At 35.5% G+C, this 20,132-nt stretch overlaps 1 protein-coding gene across 1 annotated transcript in view; it reads left to right on the top strand.

Moving 5' to 3' along the window:
- The window catches only part of TNKS (tankyrase), a 222,642-nt gene that overhangs the window by 137,745 nt on the left and 64,765 nt on the right, over positions 1–20,132 (top strand). The window contains exons 6-11 of the mRNA XM_010353450.2: positions 3,471–3,565; positions 4,984–5,050; positions 5,605–5,791; positions 10,705–10,826; positions 12,281–12,372; positions 12,464–12,542. Coding sequence (XP_010351752.1) covers positions 3,471–3,565; positions 4,984–5,050; positions 5,605–5,791; positions 10,705–10,826; positions 12,281–12,372; positions 12,464–12,542 — 642 coding nt within the window. The remainder of the gene's footprint in view (positions 1–3,470; positions 3,566–4,983; positions 5,051–5,604; positions 5,792–10,704; positions 10,827–12,280; positions 12,373–12,463; positions 12,543–20,132) is intronic.

Genomic DNA, 20,132 nt, shown 5'->3' with positions numbered 1-20,132 from the left:
TTTAAATAAACTGTAGGTTTTCATATGTATTCATTCATTTGGGAACTTTTGTTCATTTTTAGGAATAAGAAATAAAAGTTATTGAATCAACTTTATACCAAGAAAGTTATGTAAAAGATAATATGAAAATGGAGCATCTTTTTGTTCATAAGCAACAAAGATGTGACCCTTTTTATGTAATATTAAATATTAGCTGTGTGCTATATACCAGCTTGCTGACTGACTTACTGACCAGTCCTCCAAAGCAGTCCTTGTCTGTGGAGGAAGTTTTCAAAGTCCAATTCAGTCATGAAAGTGGTCCAAGATAGAGTAAGAGGGACTAGATTTACTTTGCTTCCTGAAACTCTGAGAATAGACAAAATGTATGAAACATTTTCAGACATTGAGCATCAGGCAGTACATGGTACTTATCCCTGAGAGAGGGTAACAACTCCAGCTTACTGCCTCCAAAAAATTTCCAGGCCTTAACACAAGGAAGGGAAAACCAGGAGGAACCTGATGGTCTTCCTGAGTTGAGGAGATGAAATTGGGAGTTTGGGGAGACTAAGGTGGAAGGAGTTAGCAAGTCAGTGGGCCAGGAAAGGGAGATCCACACAGGGTCCCCTTACAGTGTTCAGATAAGTATCGATTAATACATGGGTGAGGAAACTGCTTGAGGCTAGTAAAAGAACCACATAGAAAGATTAGAGGTGACAAGCCTAGGAACTCACACAGAGTCTGTAATAGTTTCTGTTGCCACCAGCCAGAGTAAAAAGCCCTCATAATTCACTGGATGTCATCAAAGGACAATGCCTCAGTAGTGGGGGAAAATGTGTCCTACACTAAAGGCTGCTCTGGCCCTGCCTACCAAAGCCTAGAAGCAGGCCTTGAAATTAACCTAATATTAGTGGGAATAATTCCCTAGTGAGAGGGAGCAGGAAAATATTTGATGAAATCATAGCTAAAAATTTTCCAAGTTTGGTGAAAACTAGATAGGTCTAAGAAGCACAGCAAGCTCCAGTTGTGGGCATGCATGCGTGTGTACGCGCGCGCGCGCACACACACACGAAGAAAACTATACCAAGGCACATCATAATCATATTGCTTAAAGTCAGTGAAATATTCACGTAGAGAAAATATTAGCATATCCGGGGCGCGGGGGAACACATGTACCAAGGAGCAAAGATAAGGATAACAGATTTCTAGTCTTGAAACAAAGCAAGACAGAGGACAGTGGTACAACATCCTTAAAATATTAAATGAAGGAAAAAAGTTAACTTCATTATCCAGCAGAAGTATTTTTCTAAAGTGAGGGTGAAATAAGAGTCCTGAAAGGAAGTTGATACTCCCTGATGGTATCATTTGCAGTAACATTTGACATAGATCTCAAAGCAGAAACTTAACTGGACATGTTTGATGATACAAAAATTTTAATTGCCTATTTTTATATGGCATTTTACATTTTAAAAAAGCATGCTGGCTCACGCCTATAATCCCAGCACTTTGGGAGGTGGAGGCGGGTGGATCACTTTGAGGTCAGGAGTTCCAGACCAGCCTGGCCAACATGGTGAAACCCCATCTCAACTGAAAATACAAAAATTAGCTGGGTATGGTGGTGCATGCCTGTAATCCCAAGTACTGGGGAGGCTGAGACAGGAGAATCACTTGAACCTGGGAGGCAGAGGTTGCAGTGTGCCGAGATCGAGCCACTGCACTCCAGCCTGGGCAACAGAGCGAAATTCCATCTAAAACAAGCAAACAAACAAAAATGTGTTTCTATATGGGAGAAAACTTTACAATGGTTTTCCCTTATCCTTGGGGGATACATTTCGAGAGCCCAGTAGATGCCTGAAGCCTCGGATAATACCAAACCCTATATATGGTTTTTTGATCTCATCACTGAGATGGCTACTAAGTGACTAATATGTAGCATCTTCATTGTGGATATGCTGGAGGAAGGGATGATTCCCATCCAAGGTGGGACGAAGTGGGCACATTTCATCAGGCTACTTAGAATAGTGCTCAGCTTAAAACTTACGAATTGTTTGTTTCTGGAATTCTCCACTTAATATTTTCAGACTATAATTAACCACAGGTAAGTGAAATTGTACTGTATTTTCACAGGTTTTTCGGGTAGCGAGGATAAGTGATTTTATCTCCATTTTACACATGAAGGGGCTGAGACACACGAGTAGCATGACTTTCAGTGGGTTGCATAAGATCCAGGAATGTAATCAGGTTTCCTGACTTCCTGTTCAGGACTCTTCTCATCTGAATGGTCTCCTCATTGATAGCTGTGCATTGCTCAAAATACTTTCTAAACTTAGAGACTGACAGAATATGTAAAATGTATGAAATATCTCAAAAGCTATAATAGATAGTACAATATTTAGTAATTCTTTTGTATCTTCACATTTGGAATAGGTGAAGAAAATAAATTAAAAATCTTATTAAATCCCCAGACCCCAAATAGAAGACAGGAAAAATGAAAGAGAATGTATTGAAGTATATTAAAGCCTGTATGAAAAACTCGTTATGGTATTTAAACTTTAAATTAGCAAAGGTGAAAAATTGCTATGGTTGCAGAGAAGTTTTTAATTAAAATGAAGTTATTTCTGATTCTTTAAAAAAAGGTGAGGAGAAGTTTGATTATTTTAATTACCGTATTAAATTTTAGCAGAGAACCTTCTAATAACTTGACTCAAAATACAATGTGGCAGAAATTAGCTGGGAAGAAACTATTCCTCTCTTGTATTTATCCTGTGTATGTGGTACATAAAAGAGAAGAATTAAATGCCACCTTGGTATGTTTCATTGGCAGAAATTAGCTGGGAAGAAACTATTCCTCTCTTGTATTTATCCTGTGTATGTGGTACATAAAAGAGAAGAATTAAATGCCACCTTGGTATGTTTCATTGCACCCAGCATAGCGAACTGCTTTTGGCCATTACTAGCAGCCACACAGAACGAATAAGGCCCATTGCCCTTTCTGTTTCCACTGAAGTTTGTTCAAATTGTTCTTTTCGGGATGTTTTTCAATCTTTCCTATTAAATAAATTTCAAGAGCTTCATCTTGAAAGTTTTATGGTAGAATTGGGATTTAAAAATTAGAACTTGAAAGGAGGACAGGATTTAAGTAGGATAAGGCATAGTTAATAGGAAGCATGAACCCTGGTGTGTCTTCTCAGAGCAGTGAGAATGCTTCATGTTGGAAAGAAATAGGAAATCATGTATAATAGGTAGGGTAAGGTTTGATTACCGATGGCCTTAAAAAGCAAGTTAGGGAAATAGGTGGATGTCACTAACGTTACTGTTGACTCCTGAGGACAGTGAATTACCTCTCATTAAGTTATGAAATGTGAATTTTTGACATTTCAGCGCAGTATTTTTGTGTCAACTTTCATTGTGTTTAAATCTGAAATGGCAAAGCAAGGATTTTTTTTTTTTTTTTTTTTTTTTACCTGAAAAGGGGATGTGTTTTTCTTTTCTAGTCAACTCCTTTACATCTAGCAGCGGGCTACAACAGAGTTCGCATAGTGCAGCTGCTTCTTCAGCATGGTGCTGATGTGCATGCAAAAGACAAAGGGTAGGTCTATCAGTTTGCTTCCTTTCAATGCTTGGTTTTTGTCTGATACTCCGAACTTTTAAAACACTAGACAAAGTCATATGTCCCATTTGTTACGGCTTATATAACATTTTAAGAATGTTCACAACTCTGATTTCAGGCTTTATTTTCATGTACCTACTTAATGAAGGATATTTCTCATAATAATTTCCCAAATCAATTTAATTTTATCACAGTTCTGTTACTTGAAGTTGAAATTGTGTCTCAATTGCAGTTACTGTTTTTCAACTCTTTAATTGCATTTTAGAAAAATAAAACAAATTGAAAATTATGAAAATCCAGTAGCATAGCTATCAGATTCAACTGATAGTAAAGGATCATCGTTTATTGATAAACCAAAATCATAAGTATACAATATCAAATATTTTTTTCTGATGAAATCTTGGACATCTAAACTGAGAAAACCTAGAAGGTTGATGTGAGGGGATATGAGTGGTAACCAAGAAAGCAGTTATGTCACTTATTTTACCAATAGGTGAATTTTTGAAAACTGTATCAGTTTCCTGTAAAGTCTCCAGGGATATGTGAACATTGGGTTTGCTATCCTATGTGTTGGACTAACATTTCTCATTGCCCCACTTTAAGATCTAAAAGATAGTTGACCCTACTGGCCAGGTAAGGTAGATGATGTTACAGTCTTGTGATTGACAGCATAAAGAAGAGTTGCTTTCACTTTGCTTCTCCGCAAGTTAAGAAACATAAAAATGAACTCAGTACTTGAGACACTTATCAGAAGAATTCATCCATTTCATACCTGCTTTTTCTGGTGCTGCTCTCTCGCCTGCACCAGGTTTTGTGCCATATGTGGATGGTGTCCCAGTAGTATAGGGGCATAAATGCCTGATGCTCTTGTACGTCTCTATTTCCTTGTGCATGTCTGAAAACAGATGGGTGTACGATAGGTGAGTCATCAAGAGACGTACACCACAAAAAAGGGATTTTTTTGGCTTACTTAGAATAGTTTGATATGCAAGTTATAATAGTTTGGATATTTGATTATTTTGCTAGAAATTACCATAAAAGTGAATTAAAATGGTGGAATATTTCAGTTCACTACCAATTAACATTTATTTCTTGTAAATACTTAATATATAATGCATGTATTTGTCAGTTAGCATATGATCTTCCTTTCGCTAAAATGTTCTTCTATTTGGTATTTTTTTCATTATCTTCAAGGATTACATACAAAAAACAAGATAAATACAAAAGGTATAAACATAAGCTATGCTTTGAATTACTTTATTATTTTATTAAATACTTTAAAATATTTTAAAATATAATTGTATTGGGATTTATTGGATTTTATTTATTTCTTAGTACTTCATGGATAAATAAGTTGTTTGAAATTTAAGTATTTTAATTTGCCTTTTTTCATTTAGTGGACTTGTGCCTCTTCATAATGCATGTTCATATGGACATTATGAAGTCACAGAACTGCTATTAAAGGTAAGAGAAATCCAGAACATTGAGCATCATTTGCTTTTTTTTTCTTTAACTTGTCATTACTTTCCATACTTTCGGCCTCATGAAAGTTTTTTTGGTTTTTTGGGGTTTTTTGTTTGTTTGTTTTGAGTCAGGGTCTTGCCCTGTCACCCAGGCTGGAGTGCAGTGGCACAGTCACAGCTCACTGCAACCTCAACCTCCCAAGTTCAAGTGATCCTCCCACCTCAGCCTCCCCAGTAGCTGGGATTACAGGGGTGTGCCGCCACGCACAGCTAATTTTTATGTTTTTTTGTAGAGACGAGAGTTCGCCATGTTGCCCAGTCTTGTTTTTTCAGATTTTAAGAGAATAAAATAAGTTTTTAAAAATATTACCATTGCCTTAACAATTTTAAAACATTGAATTTAATTTCCGCTGTTTTTGAAAGGTGATATTAAAGAAATTAAAACACTTATTTGAAAAAGTTATAACTGAAATTTACAGAGAAATAAATGTCTTTTGAGTTTTATTTGATCCAGCGAAATGATTACTGATCTAAAATGTTTTTTTCTCAATTCAGCATGGAGCTTGTGTTAATGCCATGGATCTCTGGCAGTTTACTCCACTGCATGAGGCTGCTTCCAAGAATCGTGTAGAAGTCTGCTCTTTGTTACTTAGCCATGGCGCTGATCCTACGTTAGTCAACTGCCATGGCAAAAGTGCCGTGGATATGGCTCCAACTCCAGAGCTCAGGGAGAGATTGACTTGTACGTATTTATATCCCGAAATCATTATCGCATGTTATAAATTAGAATCTTTAATTTCTGTTGAGTTTTATCTCACTTAAGTAATAACCTTCCATTCTTACAAGTGTACTAATTCATAATCCTCATTTCTAATTGTATACTTTTCTTCATTAATTCCATGGGAATATTACATACAAACACTTTTTGTATATATTTTGTTTATTTGAGACTAGTTTTAATTCATATGTTGAGGCTCCTTTTTTGGTTTTTTGAAGGCTAATGAGGATGAGTCAGTCAGCATCCATTTCTTGGATACTTACAATGTGGCAGGCACTAGAAATATTGTACAAAGCGTTAAAAAGCTCTGAGCTTCTGGGGCTTACATTCTTGTGCTATTGATAGTGACAGGTATCTAGCATTATCGAACCCTCTTATGGGGCTTACATTCTTGTGCCATTGATAGTAATAGGTATCTAGCATTATTGAACCCTCACTATTGCCCGAGCCCTGCAAAGTTGCATAATCATATTTTTATTTGCCATGTGTGTTATGACCCAAGTATAATCACTTGCCCATATCTAAGTGAGATCTTTAAAATAATTTGAGGCCGGGCGCGGTGGCTCAAGCCTGTAATCCCAGCACTTTGGGAGGCCGAGACGGGCGGATCACAAGGTCAGGAGATCGAGACCATCCTGGCTAACACAGTGAAACCCCGTCTCTACTAAAAAATACAAAAAACTAGCCGGGCGCGGTGGCGGGCGCCTGTAGTCCCAGCTACTGGGGAGGCTGAGGCAGGAGAATGGCGTGAACCCGGGAGGCGGCGCTTGCAGTGAGCTGAGATCCGGCCACTGCACTCCAGCCTGGGCGACAGAGCGAGACTCCGTCTCAAAAAAAAAAAAAAAAAAAAAAAAAAAAAAAAAAAAAAAAAAAAAATAATAATAATTTGGTTGAGGTCATCTTCTGAATATATTACCAATATATACATGCAAATGTTTTTTAAATAAACTTTTGTTTTAGCATAGTTTAAGATATACAGAAAGTATATGAAGATAGTACCCAGTTCTCATATACTCCATCCCAGTTTCCCCTATTATTAACATTTTTCTTTAATATAGTACATTTGTCACAATTAATAAACCAGTATTGATACAGTATTAACTAAAGGCCATACTCTATTCACATTTCCTTAGTTTTTGCCTAAAGTCCTTTTTCTACTCTAGAATCTCATTCAGGATTCTGAATACTTCAGGATACCACATATATATGGCTTCATATCAGATTTAATTTCACATCAGACATTTAATTCTACATGTGGGCATTTCAGGTTTAAATTAAGCTAGGTGTCACCTACCTCATTTTTAACTTATCTTGTGGTCTGTATCCTGTCTTACATCCAGGATTCCAAAATGATTACACCTGAAAAAAATCTTTGCTAAGTTATCTCTTAAGGAAAAGGGATAGTCAAAATGATGCTAGCATTATTTATGTTTAAACAAGTTTTAAACTAGTTTATATTAAAACAGAAACAGTTCCCCACAATTTTGATCATGTTTAAGTGGAAATGTGAACTTACTTTGGTATTCAAATAGGTGACATCTACTGGATTACAGGCCAACGCAAACCAGATTGTAACTGGGCAGATGTCCTTGTAATGAATTCTTTCAGAAGTTCGTTTACTCGCTCCTACCCAGGTGTCTCTTGCCATATGTTGTCTTGCATTACATAGTTTGCTTTTCTGTTTGTATGTTCTATCTTCCTAGTGAAATTTTGACTCTTTGACCTTTGGTTTTATTTTTCTTTGTCTTAGCCCCTGTGCGATTCCTTTTTACCTAATAAAAATGTGTGATGCTATTTATATTTGGACCTTTATCTACCTACCTGTAATCTAACACAGTGCATGGCGTATAGTATGTGCCCAACAAGCTTATTGACCTTGAATTTGACTCAACTCAAAGTGTATTAATTTATCTTTTTCTGATTTCCTTTCTTAGATTAGACACTGGCTCAGCTTTATTCTTATGTCATCATTTGATTTTTTTCAGCCATTTTGTAAATTATGAGTATTGTTAGAAGTTTTTACATTGTATTTTACTGATCTTATTCCAGTGAAGACATTAAAATTTAACCTAAATTTTTAGTTTAATGAAGGGAGCAGTTACCTGCTTAGAGTTCTTTCCAACTTTCTCAGTATCCCCTTTGTTTTGATAACTAAGATTCTACCAAGGAATTGTCTGAAGAAAAGGATTTGACAAAATCGGACCTTCTCTAACTGCAGTTTTCATTATCATGTCTACTGCTTTTTATTAGGCATTCACAATTACATATTTCTTTTAAAGAAGAATATACAAGAAACAAAGAAAAACAGTATTTTCATTATGCCCATAGTTATAGTTGTAACATTTTATTACACACATTTTTTTCTGTTACTTCTGTCTTTTTTTTTTTTCCTTTTTCTTATGAGACAGGGTTTAGCTCTGTTGCCCAGGCTGGAGTGCAGTGGTGCAGTTATAGCTCACTGAGACTCTACCTGCAGGCTCAGTTGATCCTCCCAGCTCAGCCTCTCTAGTAGCTGGTACTACAGGTGCATGCCACCATGTCCAGCTAATTTTTTTTTTTTTTTTTTTGTATGTTTTGTAGAGACGGGGTTTCACCATGTTACCCAGGCTGGCCTCAAACTCCTGGGCCCAAGCCATCAGGCCACCCTGGCCTCCCAAATCCTCAGGTGGGATTACAGGCGTAAGCCACTGCCCCGACCTCTTGTCTGTTTTTTCATTGGTTGTTTTTATGAAGCCACATGAACCAGATAGTTTGGGTTTTGTTCTTATTTCAAAATACATTTAGAGATAAAAGCTTTTATGTATTTTATAAATATTAGTATTCAGGGTAAATTTGAGTAATTTACAGTTTTACCACCTTACTTAACTTTCTTGAAGTTTTCAAAACAGACCTTTATGTAACCTTTTGTATTTAGAAATTTAGAAGGACAACTATATAGCTGATAACTTTTTTTATTCTCTAGGGTTTTTTTTAATATTAAGTATTTCTCAATGAAGTATTTTAAATTTGAAAATCAATTTGGACAGAAATCTTTACTTTTTTTCTAAAGAGCAGAGATAAGAAATATTTTACTTATTGTTATTTGAGAAAAGATCATACTGTTTACCTGTATTATTACATCATCATTTTTAAATTTTTCTAGTACTGCAATCTATTGTTCATGTTTTTGTAAATTTGCTCATTTTTTTCTGAGCCACCTTTTCTGAGCATAAAGGAGTACATAATTGAAAAGGTAGAAATGCCCTTATCACTTTATATTCATACAATATTTGTTATTAGCAAAAAGGCCAGTATGATTTGTACTGAGTTTACGTTTCTCTAGACTGTTGACCCCAGCAAAACTGTACATTTTGCCAGACATCAGTTCTCAGAACACCACCTTCCTCTGTGGTTGTCTGACCCCTGCTTCTTAATATATATCACAGTTTATACTTCTCTCACTCCATGGGTCCCACATTTTATCATTTCAATGAAAATCTACAGTCTTGTTATTTGAATCTACTGGCTTCCTTTCACCTCATTTGACCTTAGTTTTTTGTTTCTGAAGTTTCAGAGTCCTTACTTGCAGCAATCTAGCAGTGATAAAGAACCTCTAAAGAAGAAGTTATATAAAAATGTTGTTTTCCTGACCCTGCAATGACTTATTTTATAAATATTCAGCATTCATGCCTTTTCACATATTATAAATTATCTACCACATACCAAGCACTGTGCTAGGTGATGAGATTAGCATTGCTGATATGACAGTATGATATGTCCTATGATGAGGCTAAATGCAAATGCTGTGGACTGCTTAAGAAGGAATGCTAACCCAATACTGGAAAAGGTCCGGAAGGCTCACTAAACTGAGACCTTGAATGATGAGTAGCAATGAGGCATGTATGTGCACATGTGTCTGTGTGTGTATTTTCTCTGTGTCTCTTGAGAGAGGGGGCGAATATGATGGGTCCCTGGGTCCCTCAGAGGAGAGGAGAGAAGAGAAAGGAAAAAAGGCAAAATACAGTAACATGCAGATTCAAAGACCTGGATGTGAGAGGGTCTGAAATTGTTGTGTCATGTATTAGGTCATACCTTATTTGTATCTTTAAACAGTTCCAGCATTTTGTTAATAAGTGGACATATCAAAATGCAAGTAAAGTTTGTCAAAGATAAAACAAGACATTTTTAATAAGAATATTGGATTCTCATTTATGCAATTAATTTAGATACAGCTTTTCAAAAAAATCTCTCACCTGCTTATGAAAATAATAAGCAATTAATTGTTCTTTGAAAAATGTTCAAGTTCTGCTTTTCTCCCATATTTTAAGTCCTTTCCTTTTCTGTGTCAAGACCTAATCACCATTAATATTTTGGTGAATATTTCTGTAAATGTTTTCTACACCATTACTTATGGTGTACTTATGGTGGCAACAGTAGTAGCAAGAGTAGTGATAATACAAAAAAATGCATCAGCTTGTCCTTTCCTTTTTGAATTTTCATGTACCACTGTATACTTTCATGTCAGTGTATGTAGACCTATCTCTTGTTTAAGAGCTAGAAAGTGTTACAGCATATGTGCGCACAGATTATTTAACTGGTTTCCTTTTGGTGGACATTTAGGTTTCCTGTTTCAAAATTTTGCTGCAATAAGTATCTTTATAGGTGTATTTTTATGACTCTGAGAGTGTGAAACAGTCTTATTTCAGAGCATTAATACTTCACAATTTTTCATTAATCTATATCCTCTTTTGCATTTTTATCATCATATTGTCACATTGCTGCTATTGCTAAAATAGAGAAATTCATAAAATAATAATATTCCTACTTATTTATAATCATGCTGAAGATTTTTATACATTTTAAATCTTTTTTTATGTCAACCATTGTTTCATTGACAGATGAATTTAAAGGTCATTCTTTACTACAAGCAGCCAGAGAAGCAGACTTAGCTAAAGTTAAAAAAACACTTGCTCTGGAAATCATTAATTTCAAACAACCACAGTCTCATGAAACAGCACTGGTAAGATTTTATTGTTAATCTGTTCCCTGGGTCTGAAATAATGTAAGCACAAAATATGATTTTCATTTCAGAAACCTTAAAGTAACTTTAGTATCTGAAATGCCAGGAATTTGCATTTTAATTTTGGTTGCACTGATTTTTAAACTTAGTTTGGGGGATGATTCTTTTCATGGGTGAGAGAATTGACATTTGCTCAACCTCGATTTGGAAATTGTTTTACCTTTGTCTTCCCAACCTCATTATAACAAATCCACTTTTGTGGCCAGTGCTTTCATAAAATACAAGATACGATTTTCCAATAGAATTTTTTTCCTTGTGTTTGCTAGATGAATACTAGATTTCTTTCTGTAGAAGATTAAAGTATATTTTCAGATACTTGCATTATCTTTTTGAGTAATTGTATTCAAAGTACTGATTATATTCATGGTAGAAAATTGGCAAGATCATGAATTTTTTGTTTGATGCTATGCAAATTATTCTTAAAACTATCCATGTTTTCTTTAAATGCACTTTCAGAAAGATTTATTTTCTTTGTCATTGACACGTTAAGGCTCAGCTAGAGGGTGGTTAGTGATTGCTCCTAAATTCAGAATTTAAGCATATGTGATGCCTGCATCACACACCTTAAGTACACCTAATTAATATTCTTACATATATTTGACACAAAAGGTCAAACCTTAGTCAGTGTCTGTATAAAACAACATTAAAAGATTGACCAAACCGAAATAGGCTAACTATAGATACACTTAAATACATCTCTCAAAGTAGGTTGAGATAGAGTCAAGCTACACAGTGTTATGCTAGGAGATATTCAGAGCCATGGAATAAACCTGACCCACTTTTTTGGAGTATTCATTTTATTTAGTTGTAAGTAGTTTTTTATTTTTAAATTTTAATACAAATATTAAAATGAAGCAGAATAAAAAAGTTATATAAATATTATGATAAAACATAAAATTTCTGAGAATATTTCTTTCTCTAAACCTCTTCAGTTATATCATTTTCTTGCTTATCCTTGGGCATATAAACTTCTCCTGTAGTGGTGGGAGTACCTCTGTAGAAGACCTTGAGAAATACTGACTTGTGTGGCTGATAGCCTAATGAAAGATTGAGTAACTTAGTTATAGATTTCTGCAGCTTTGAAGAAGCATATGTATTATGTTGCTTTCCATGGAATATATAGTGAATATTTATTTATTGGCTAAGCCAAAAGAAGTAAGATCTCTCTTAATGTTTAACTAAGAGCATAATTTCACCTTGGTTTAAACGCTTATGTTTTGTATTTCCACTATACATAGAAAGAATACGGATCATCTCTGTGATGTAAAACATATACATATGTTCTGATACACTGAGATAACAGTGTTTTAATGGGCAGCAGATGCTGTTCAGTTCCAAGAGCTACTGTACATATAGAAGTGTATTTTATTAACTTGGTTTTGTTTACCTCATAGCACTGTGCTGTGGCCTCTCTGCATCCCAAACGAAAACAAGTGACAGAATTGTTACTTAGAAAAGGAGCAAATGTTAATGAAAAAAATAAAGAGTAAGTATAATTGCAGAAAGAGTTGTTCAGTTTCTAAAAAGGAAATGCAATAAAAGAGAGACAATTACCTTTCCTTTTCTCTTTTCTGTAGTTTCATGACTCCCCTGCATGTTGCAGCAGAAAGAGCCCACAATGATGTCATGGAAGTTCTGCATAAGCATGGCGCCAAGGTGAGGCACACACCTGAGCAGAGTGCCAGACTCTGCACTGAGCAGCCAGCTGCTCTTAACACTGCTTCTCTCTCTCCGATTTTTCTGAAGAAACTAATTTTATAAAGGACTATTAGTTTGTACTTAAATTCATAGATTCTCCTATAAAGCTGATTTAAATCTTGTTTCTAATAAAAAGTTACCTGTTTCTTGATCCTTTAATGTCACCCTTCTATAAAGCAATAAAATGTAGCTACAGTCATTTGAAATAGATTTCAACTTTACACTACTTTCAGTTAATACCATATTGATATATTTTGATAGTCACCATTTGAATAATCGTTTATCAGAAAATAAATTTTGTAAATGATAGCATCAGAAGAGCTCTACTTATTCTAAAAAACATTTGTGGCTGGGCCTGGTGGCTCGTGCCTGTAATCCCAGCACTTTGGGAGGCCGAGGCGGGTGGATCACGAGATCAGGAGATAAGACCATCCTGGCTAACATGGTGAAACCCCATCTTTACTAAAAATACAAAAACTTAGCCAGGCATGGTGGTGGGCACCTGTAGTCCCGGCTGTTTGGGAGGCTGAGGGAGTTGAATGGCGTGAACCCGGGAGGCGGAGCTTGCAGTGAGCCGAGATCGCGCCACTGCACTCCAGCCTGGGCAACAGAGCCAGACTCCGTCTCAAAAAAAAAAAAAAATTGTATGCTTTCAAATTTGTAATGATAATTTTCTCACCCTCTACACTAAAGAAATATGACATTTAATCATTTTTAATTGGCATGTTCTGAATGGTATAGTCTGAAACTTTGTCAAACACTTAAGAGAGGAAGAAGCAAACTGGTTGTTTTTTAGAGGTGACTTGAAATTGTAGACTTTTTCATGCTCAAGAATGTATATTTCAAAACTGTAGTCTCCAAAGTAGGGTACAGACTCCCTATGGAGCATACAAGATGCCCTATTGGAAAACTCCTAGCATTTCAATTTATAATATTTTTATTTAAGAATAAGGAAATTAATATTTACCAATATTGAATACAAAGATGATGCCAGCACTCTCACTAGGTCCATGTGTCAGCCAGTCTGACTCATGTCAGATATCAAGGGTTCCTGAAGAAGAGTGGGACTTGTTAGTATCGAGGGACTGACAGTGGCACACTCACTCATTTGTTCCCTTTCAGCATATTTTGGCATAGTGGACTTTACATGTGTCCAAATGAGTTGAATTTATGGATATTATCCTAAATGGTAGAACTTTTATAAATATCATACTTGATCAGAGAAGTGACCCTGACAAAGGACACAGGGAGTGTGACCCTGACACGCTTTTATAGCATAAAAAGGTGGTCTGGTTATTTTGTGAAGTAGTATTTTAAGGCGTTGTCATAGTTGTGCTCTTTTTAATGAAAATAAAAGGGTTCAAAATTTGCTAATAGTTCTCTGAGGACAAGTGACCATGACTGGTATGTAGATACCCTTTAAAAATGAAACATAATGAGATCCTTAAAGGTAAAAGTTGCACACTTTAGGTGAATGATAAAGTAACTGCTTTTTTAAAAGAAACTTTAAAAAATGAAGAGAACATTTTGAAAATAGATTTTTAGAAAATGTTCACTGTTCTGTGACTTTGCTGAAAAATGATATAAATGAATCACCCAGCTGTCATATCTACATAATTTAAAAACACAAAAACAGAATTTTCTAACCTGTTCAAAAGTCTTCCTTAATTTGGGTTTAGCGTAGATTTTGAATCTATTCAAAACATTGTAAGGCAACACTTCCTAATAACTTTGCAAGAACATCAGTAATGATGGAATTTTACTACAGAATTTCAATGAAAACCTTAGCATAATTAGTTCTAAGTTACATTAAAAATAAACATTGTGATTGAGTAGGCATAGTTAATAATGCATTTATTTCATTGGCTCCATATATCTGTATGAAATCTTTTCAACTAATACAGCCATTCAAACTAATTATCAAAAATGAACTTACAGCCATGTGTGGTGGCCTGTAATCACTCCTGTAATCCCAGAGCTTTAGGAGGCAAAGGCAGGAGCATTGCTTGAGGCCAGGAGTTCAACACCAGCCTAGGCAACATAGCAAGACACTATCTCTACAACAAAGTAAAAAATTAGCCAGTTGTGGTGATGTGCACCTATAGTCCTAGCCACTCGGGAGGCTGAGGCAGGAGGATCACTTGATCCCAGGAGTTTGAGGTTGCAGTGAGATATGATCATACCATTGCACTTCAGCCTGGGCAACAGAGCAAGACTCTCTCTCTAAAGAAAAGAAAAATGAACCTAAAATTAAACCCTCAAATTCCTAATATCACAATTTTTATAATTTTTTTTAAATGTTATAAACTACAGTCAGTGGGTATTTTCTAGCATTAGTAATTAAAATATGTTTTGGACGGGTGCCATAGCCTATGCCTTAATCCCAGCACTTTGGGAGGCCGAGGCAGGAGGATCGCTTGAGCCCAGGATTTTGAGACCAGCTGGGCAACATAGGCCGACCCTGTCTCTACAAATAATAAAAAAAATTAGCCAAATATGGTGGCACATGCCTGTAGTCTCAGCCACTCAGGAGGCTGAGGTGGGAAAATCACTTGAGCCTGGGAGGTCAAGGCTGCAGTGAGCTGTGATCATGCCACTACACTCTAGCCTGGGTGACACAGCAGTACTGTATCTCAAAAAACAATAATCATAAAGTCTTTTTAAATTTTTAATTACTTCATCTCTTTCTCATCCTTCATAAATTCTCTTTGTATAAGTTTTATAATAGTATAGCACTTCTTGGTTATAATTTACAAAGAAATTCGTATACATATATTAACTGTTCTCAAAACTTTTTTACCTGGAGGGTGTGTGATTTAAAAATTTGGATTTCACTGCTTTGTTTTTAATTTATGAAATCAAGACAAAGTGGGATAAAAGGGAACAGAGTTCTACAGATATATTACCTATTTTGTAGGTACAACTACTGCATTATTATATAAGTAACATCTTGTTGCTCTTTCAAGCAGAAAATAGTAAGCTAAGTGAACTTTCTGCTGCACTTAACGAGTTTTGTACATTTATCATTGACCTGTTTTTGTAAATATCTAATGACATTTATAATGCTCCTGAAAAATTAGGAATAATGCCCTTCATTTTGGGAAAATAGTATCTATTTATTGTCTCCCATCAGGCATTTTATTTTATAAAGGTTCAATGAAAAATAACATTATTTTATGACTCGTTCTAGTCAGCCTTTCTCTAGGTCTGTGGTTCTCACTCTTTCTTTGCTCTTCATGTGCACAATGCATTTTCTTCAGTAACATCTTAGTTCATCAGTAGGGCATGAATAATTGTGAACAGCCCTGTCAATGATGTAGAAGAACTTCTAGACTTGTGTGTTCACCCTAGTCTTTCCACTATAGTTGAGCTACATTGATAACACTTGCTAGTGGGCACTTAAAAAAGAGGAAAGGTATATTTAATCAGAGTTATGAACCCATAGATATCAATTGCTATCAGTAGATATTAAATGCCATAACAACTGCTATTTACTTTTTCCACCATCCCAAGGCAGGATGTTGTTCCTCATGGTTGGTGTATCTGGTGATTAATGTGTTTGTAAAAAACTACCTGTAAGAAACTCATTTAGCTATTGTTGGGCTCCTATTTTTGCTTGTATGGTATTTCTTTCTGAGGAAATCATGGTTTCTGTATGATTTTCAGGCAACTCGTGGTTTCCATCTGATTCTAGAAGCACCTTCTGAACAAGCAGCACTAGTTTTTAATTAGGATTCAGCCGTCTTCCACTGCTTTTGCCACCCTGCTGCCTTCCCCTACTCCTGATAAGTCAATTTCTCAGGCAAGCAGAAGAATTTGGGATGAAGACCTGATTACCATTAAGTAATTTGTCTTAACTTTGACAGAACTTAGTAATATTTTTATAAATCAAAACATTCTTTTGCCCAAAGCCTGGTAATACATACAAACTTCAGGTTTGCTGTTAAACTAAATGTATGCCATACATAACCTAGACAAGCATGCTTTTGAGTTTAGAATCCTCCACTTTCTAGTTTTTGGCCTTGGACTAAATTTCCCTGAGTCTCAATTGACTAATCAGTGATATGTGAAGCAACCTCCCTACAGGTTTGTTTTTTTTTTTAATCAAATGAGCATCTGTATATAAATATGTAGTATAGTGCTTAACACACAGATAATGTTTTGGTTATTTGTGAATATGAGCATTTTTTCCACATTTGTCTTCTCAAACATGGATGTACTGTGTATTTCCCTTTAATTATCTAAATTTTGTAAGACACATATCTAATCCCTTCATAATTGGATTTGATCCACTAACTCAATAAATACTGGCATGCAAAATAATCAAGACTATACTAGACACTGTGGAAAAAACCAGTTTGAAAGTTAATGCAGTTGCCAAACTTGACTTCAGTCCCGAATCAATTTAGCAGCATTAGTAATGAAGAAGGAAGAGAAAGAAAAAAGCCACTTATGAGGGAATAATTGTATTACCTGGAAATGAATTGGGTGTTAGAGTGTACTTTGAAAATGGTGGTGCAATTAATGGAAGTAAGAAAACTACAGAGAAACACTGGTTTCCTATGCCTTGATAATGCTTTTCTACTTGAGGTTGATATTATAGATATTATAGAAAGACATTTAATAAAACCAGCAGTTGGAAAGACAACATTAGAGTATAAAAGAGTTTAAGATTAGAAAGATCTACTGATAATTGACATAGTGATTCTATATTTTGGGAGTGAGTAGGGTCCCTGGTAGAGAAAGCATGGAAAGAAGAGAGTTAAGGAAAGAGCCTTTGAGGATTGCCCACGTTTATGGAGCAGTGGTGGGAAGAGAAAGCTGGAAGTTCTATCACACTGTCTATGGAATACAGGGGGAGTATGAAGAAGGAGCAGGTGACCAGTGCCATAGAGAGAAATCAAGGCAGACTGGGGCATTTACTTAGACAGTTTTTATATGAGGGCTTTGGTAGCTTTTGAAGGAGAAATTCTAGGGAAATAGAAGTAGAGAGGTATATATGTCAGTTAGGGTCTTGGCAATAAACTGCACACTTAAAGTGGGTGATTTGATGAGAGTTTAATAAAGGAATTATATACAAACATGTGGGCAAGGTTCAAGGAAAGCAGCAAGGAATGAGGTTGTACTAGCAGCAAAGGGGGAGGTATGATCATCTCTGGTCTGAAGGGACAAGGGAAAGGAGAGGTTCTTGGCACTGGAAGATGGTAGCTGTATGGAAAAGGCCACCTGGCAGCACCTGTAGCCTTTGATCATAGGATGTATCTAATCTTACTCTTCATTGTCCTGCTGTCCTCTATCTCCTCCCGGTGCCCCCCATCTCCTCCCAGTGCCCATGGCCAAATTCATCAAAACAGTGAAGACCAAAAGAGTTTGTTAATGTGGTTCATAGAAGTGATTTTCTCAGGACCCAGAGCAAGGTGGAGGATGGCTGTGGATCTAGAGGGGGAAGGGGGCAATATTCAGCAAAACATTAGAAAACAAATTGCTAGTAAGGAAAGGAGAGTTATAAGAACATTTGAGCATTAACCAATTCATCTGAAAAAATCCTCATTTACTAGGAGTAAACTTTTGTACCTTAAAAAAAAAATCAATAATTTATTATCCTCTGCTTTTTGGGAGTACTATAGAGTCTAAATAGGAAAGACATGAAGATTTTATCCTTCATGTAGCAATTTTTTCTTTATTATGGTTAGTCTGCCCTAGCATTCTGCATTCTATCACTAGTGAATTGTCTGCTCTCATTATTAACAAAACTTATGCCCCAACTGCATATGGTATTCAAGAAGTTTAATTCATAAATGCATTTTTTCATATATAAAGCAGAGCTATTTTGTCATTATGTGTATCTATTAAATACGTGAAACATGAAGGAATTTTTTGACAGTTCATGTTCGTGTGTGTTAATTTGACAGATTTATTTACATTGTGTTTAAGAAGATATTGTGACATAATAATTGACATTTCATAGGCTTATTTCTCACATTTAGAAGCAATCACGAGTTTTTGCTCACTTGGGGAAATGTGTCAGCCTATTATAAGAGTTTTATTAATGCCTTTCTAGAGGTAGATTGATAAGTGGATTATTAGCCCAAAGATGTTAAAGTACTTTTAAAGATACTATAGATCTTAAGTATCTTTTACAGTGCAAATAATATCTGAGGTTTCATCATACCAAAATAAAGTCCAAAGGGGCAACTGTCCCAGCGACATTTTAGTTCTCAGTAACAAACCAATTCAATCTAGATTAAACACAAATGGAAATCTATTTTATACTAATATAAATGTATATTAATATGAATGTGTTTATTACTTCTGTGAGAAACTCGTATGGTTATCTCCCAGAAATAATATGTAAGAATTGTAGCTGAGATTCACAAAAGACCAGAACAAGGAATTTAGAAACTGTTAGGTACTTTGGCTGCCATTCTCTATGCCTCTCCCTCCCTGTTTCTCCCTCTTTCCTCACTTCTGTGTCTCTGTCGCTCCCTGTCTCTCTCTCTCTTTCTCTGAGGTTGCATGGTTTCTTTTCTCTGCTAGTGTGTGTTCATCTGCTTCATTCTTCTTTCTGCAGACTGGATTTTTCTGTATTATTTCTCTGTGGCCTAAATGTGGTCTTTTACAACCCATATTTCATGTGTCCTTGGCTTAGAAGTATACCACCTGCAGCTGATGGGGTCTGTCCCGTCTCGGGGATGAAAAAGGGATAATTATGAATAAGACTCACTGTTGAGTACAGGCATTCATTGGATTGGCGCCCTCTAGTCTAATCTGTTTTGCTCAGTTTCTTATTTCTTAAGGCACGTGAGCAAGATGAGTACCCCTTGAAACAAACAAAGATAATCTATGGTATTATAATATGTATATATGTAAATCTTTTCAGGGAATTTGATTGTGTCTTTTAAATTTCCACACGAATGTTTACAAATAGTACACCCAAGTTCAGCTAGCAAATCGAAATCTAGTTCCATACTCTGTAGTGAGTTCACAACACATTAAAGGATTAAAAAACATTTCAAGTAAAATACTGATTACTATGTCAGTATTCTATTTAACAATTAAAATTGTGTTCATTTATCTCTTTCATTCCTCACAGGAAGTGCTTTAACTATGCATACCACCAATGATAATGACGAATACTTGTAAAACACCTGGAGAAACATTAGGATCCATTTAAATTATATTTTGATTACAGATAAAGCAAATTCATTTTCAATATTAAGCAATTCTATAAACACTGGCATTTACCCTTCTTCCTCAATTTCCAGCGAAAGAGGAATGCATTTTGGTTAGATAGAGAACATTTTAGTAGTTCCTAATGTTTGTTCAATAATACAGAACAGTATGTCAGAGTAGTATTTTTTATCACCAGTATTTATTAATTTGTTGCTCTTGTGAGTCATTCACTTACCAACCATTTTCAAATATCTGTTTATACAAGGCATGGTACTTACTGCTAGGAGGATATATAAAGTTTGAATTTGATCAATATCCTTCTCTTAAGGAACTTAAAATCTAATAATTGTCTAACACAGTCTATTTGACTACTAT

This window comes from Rhinopithecus roxellana, chromosome 9 (genome assembly GCF_007565055.1).
Source record: "Rhinopithecus roxellana isolate Shanxi Qingling chromosome 9, ASM756505v1, whole genome shotgun sequence".
Lineage (NCBI taxonomy): Eukaryota > Metazoa > Chordata > Mammalia > Primates > Cercopithecidae > Rhinopithecus > Rhinopithecus roxellana.
This window is presented reverse-complemented; position numbering and strand designations above follow the sequence as displayed.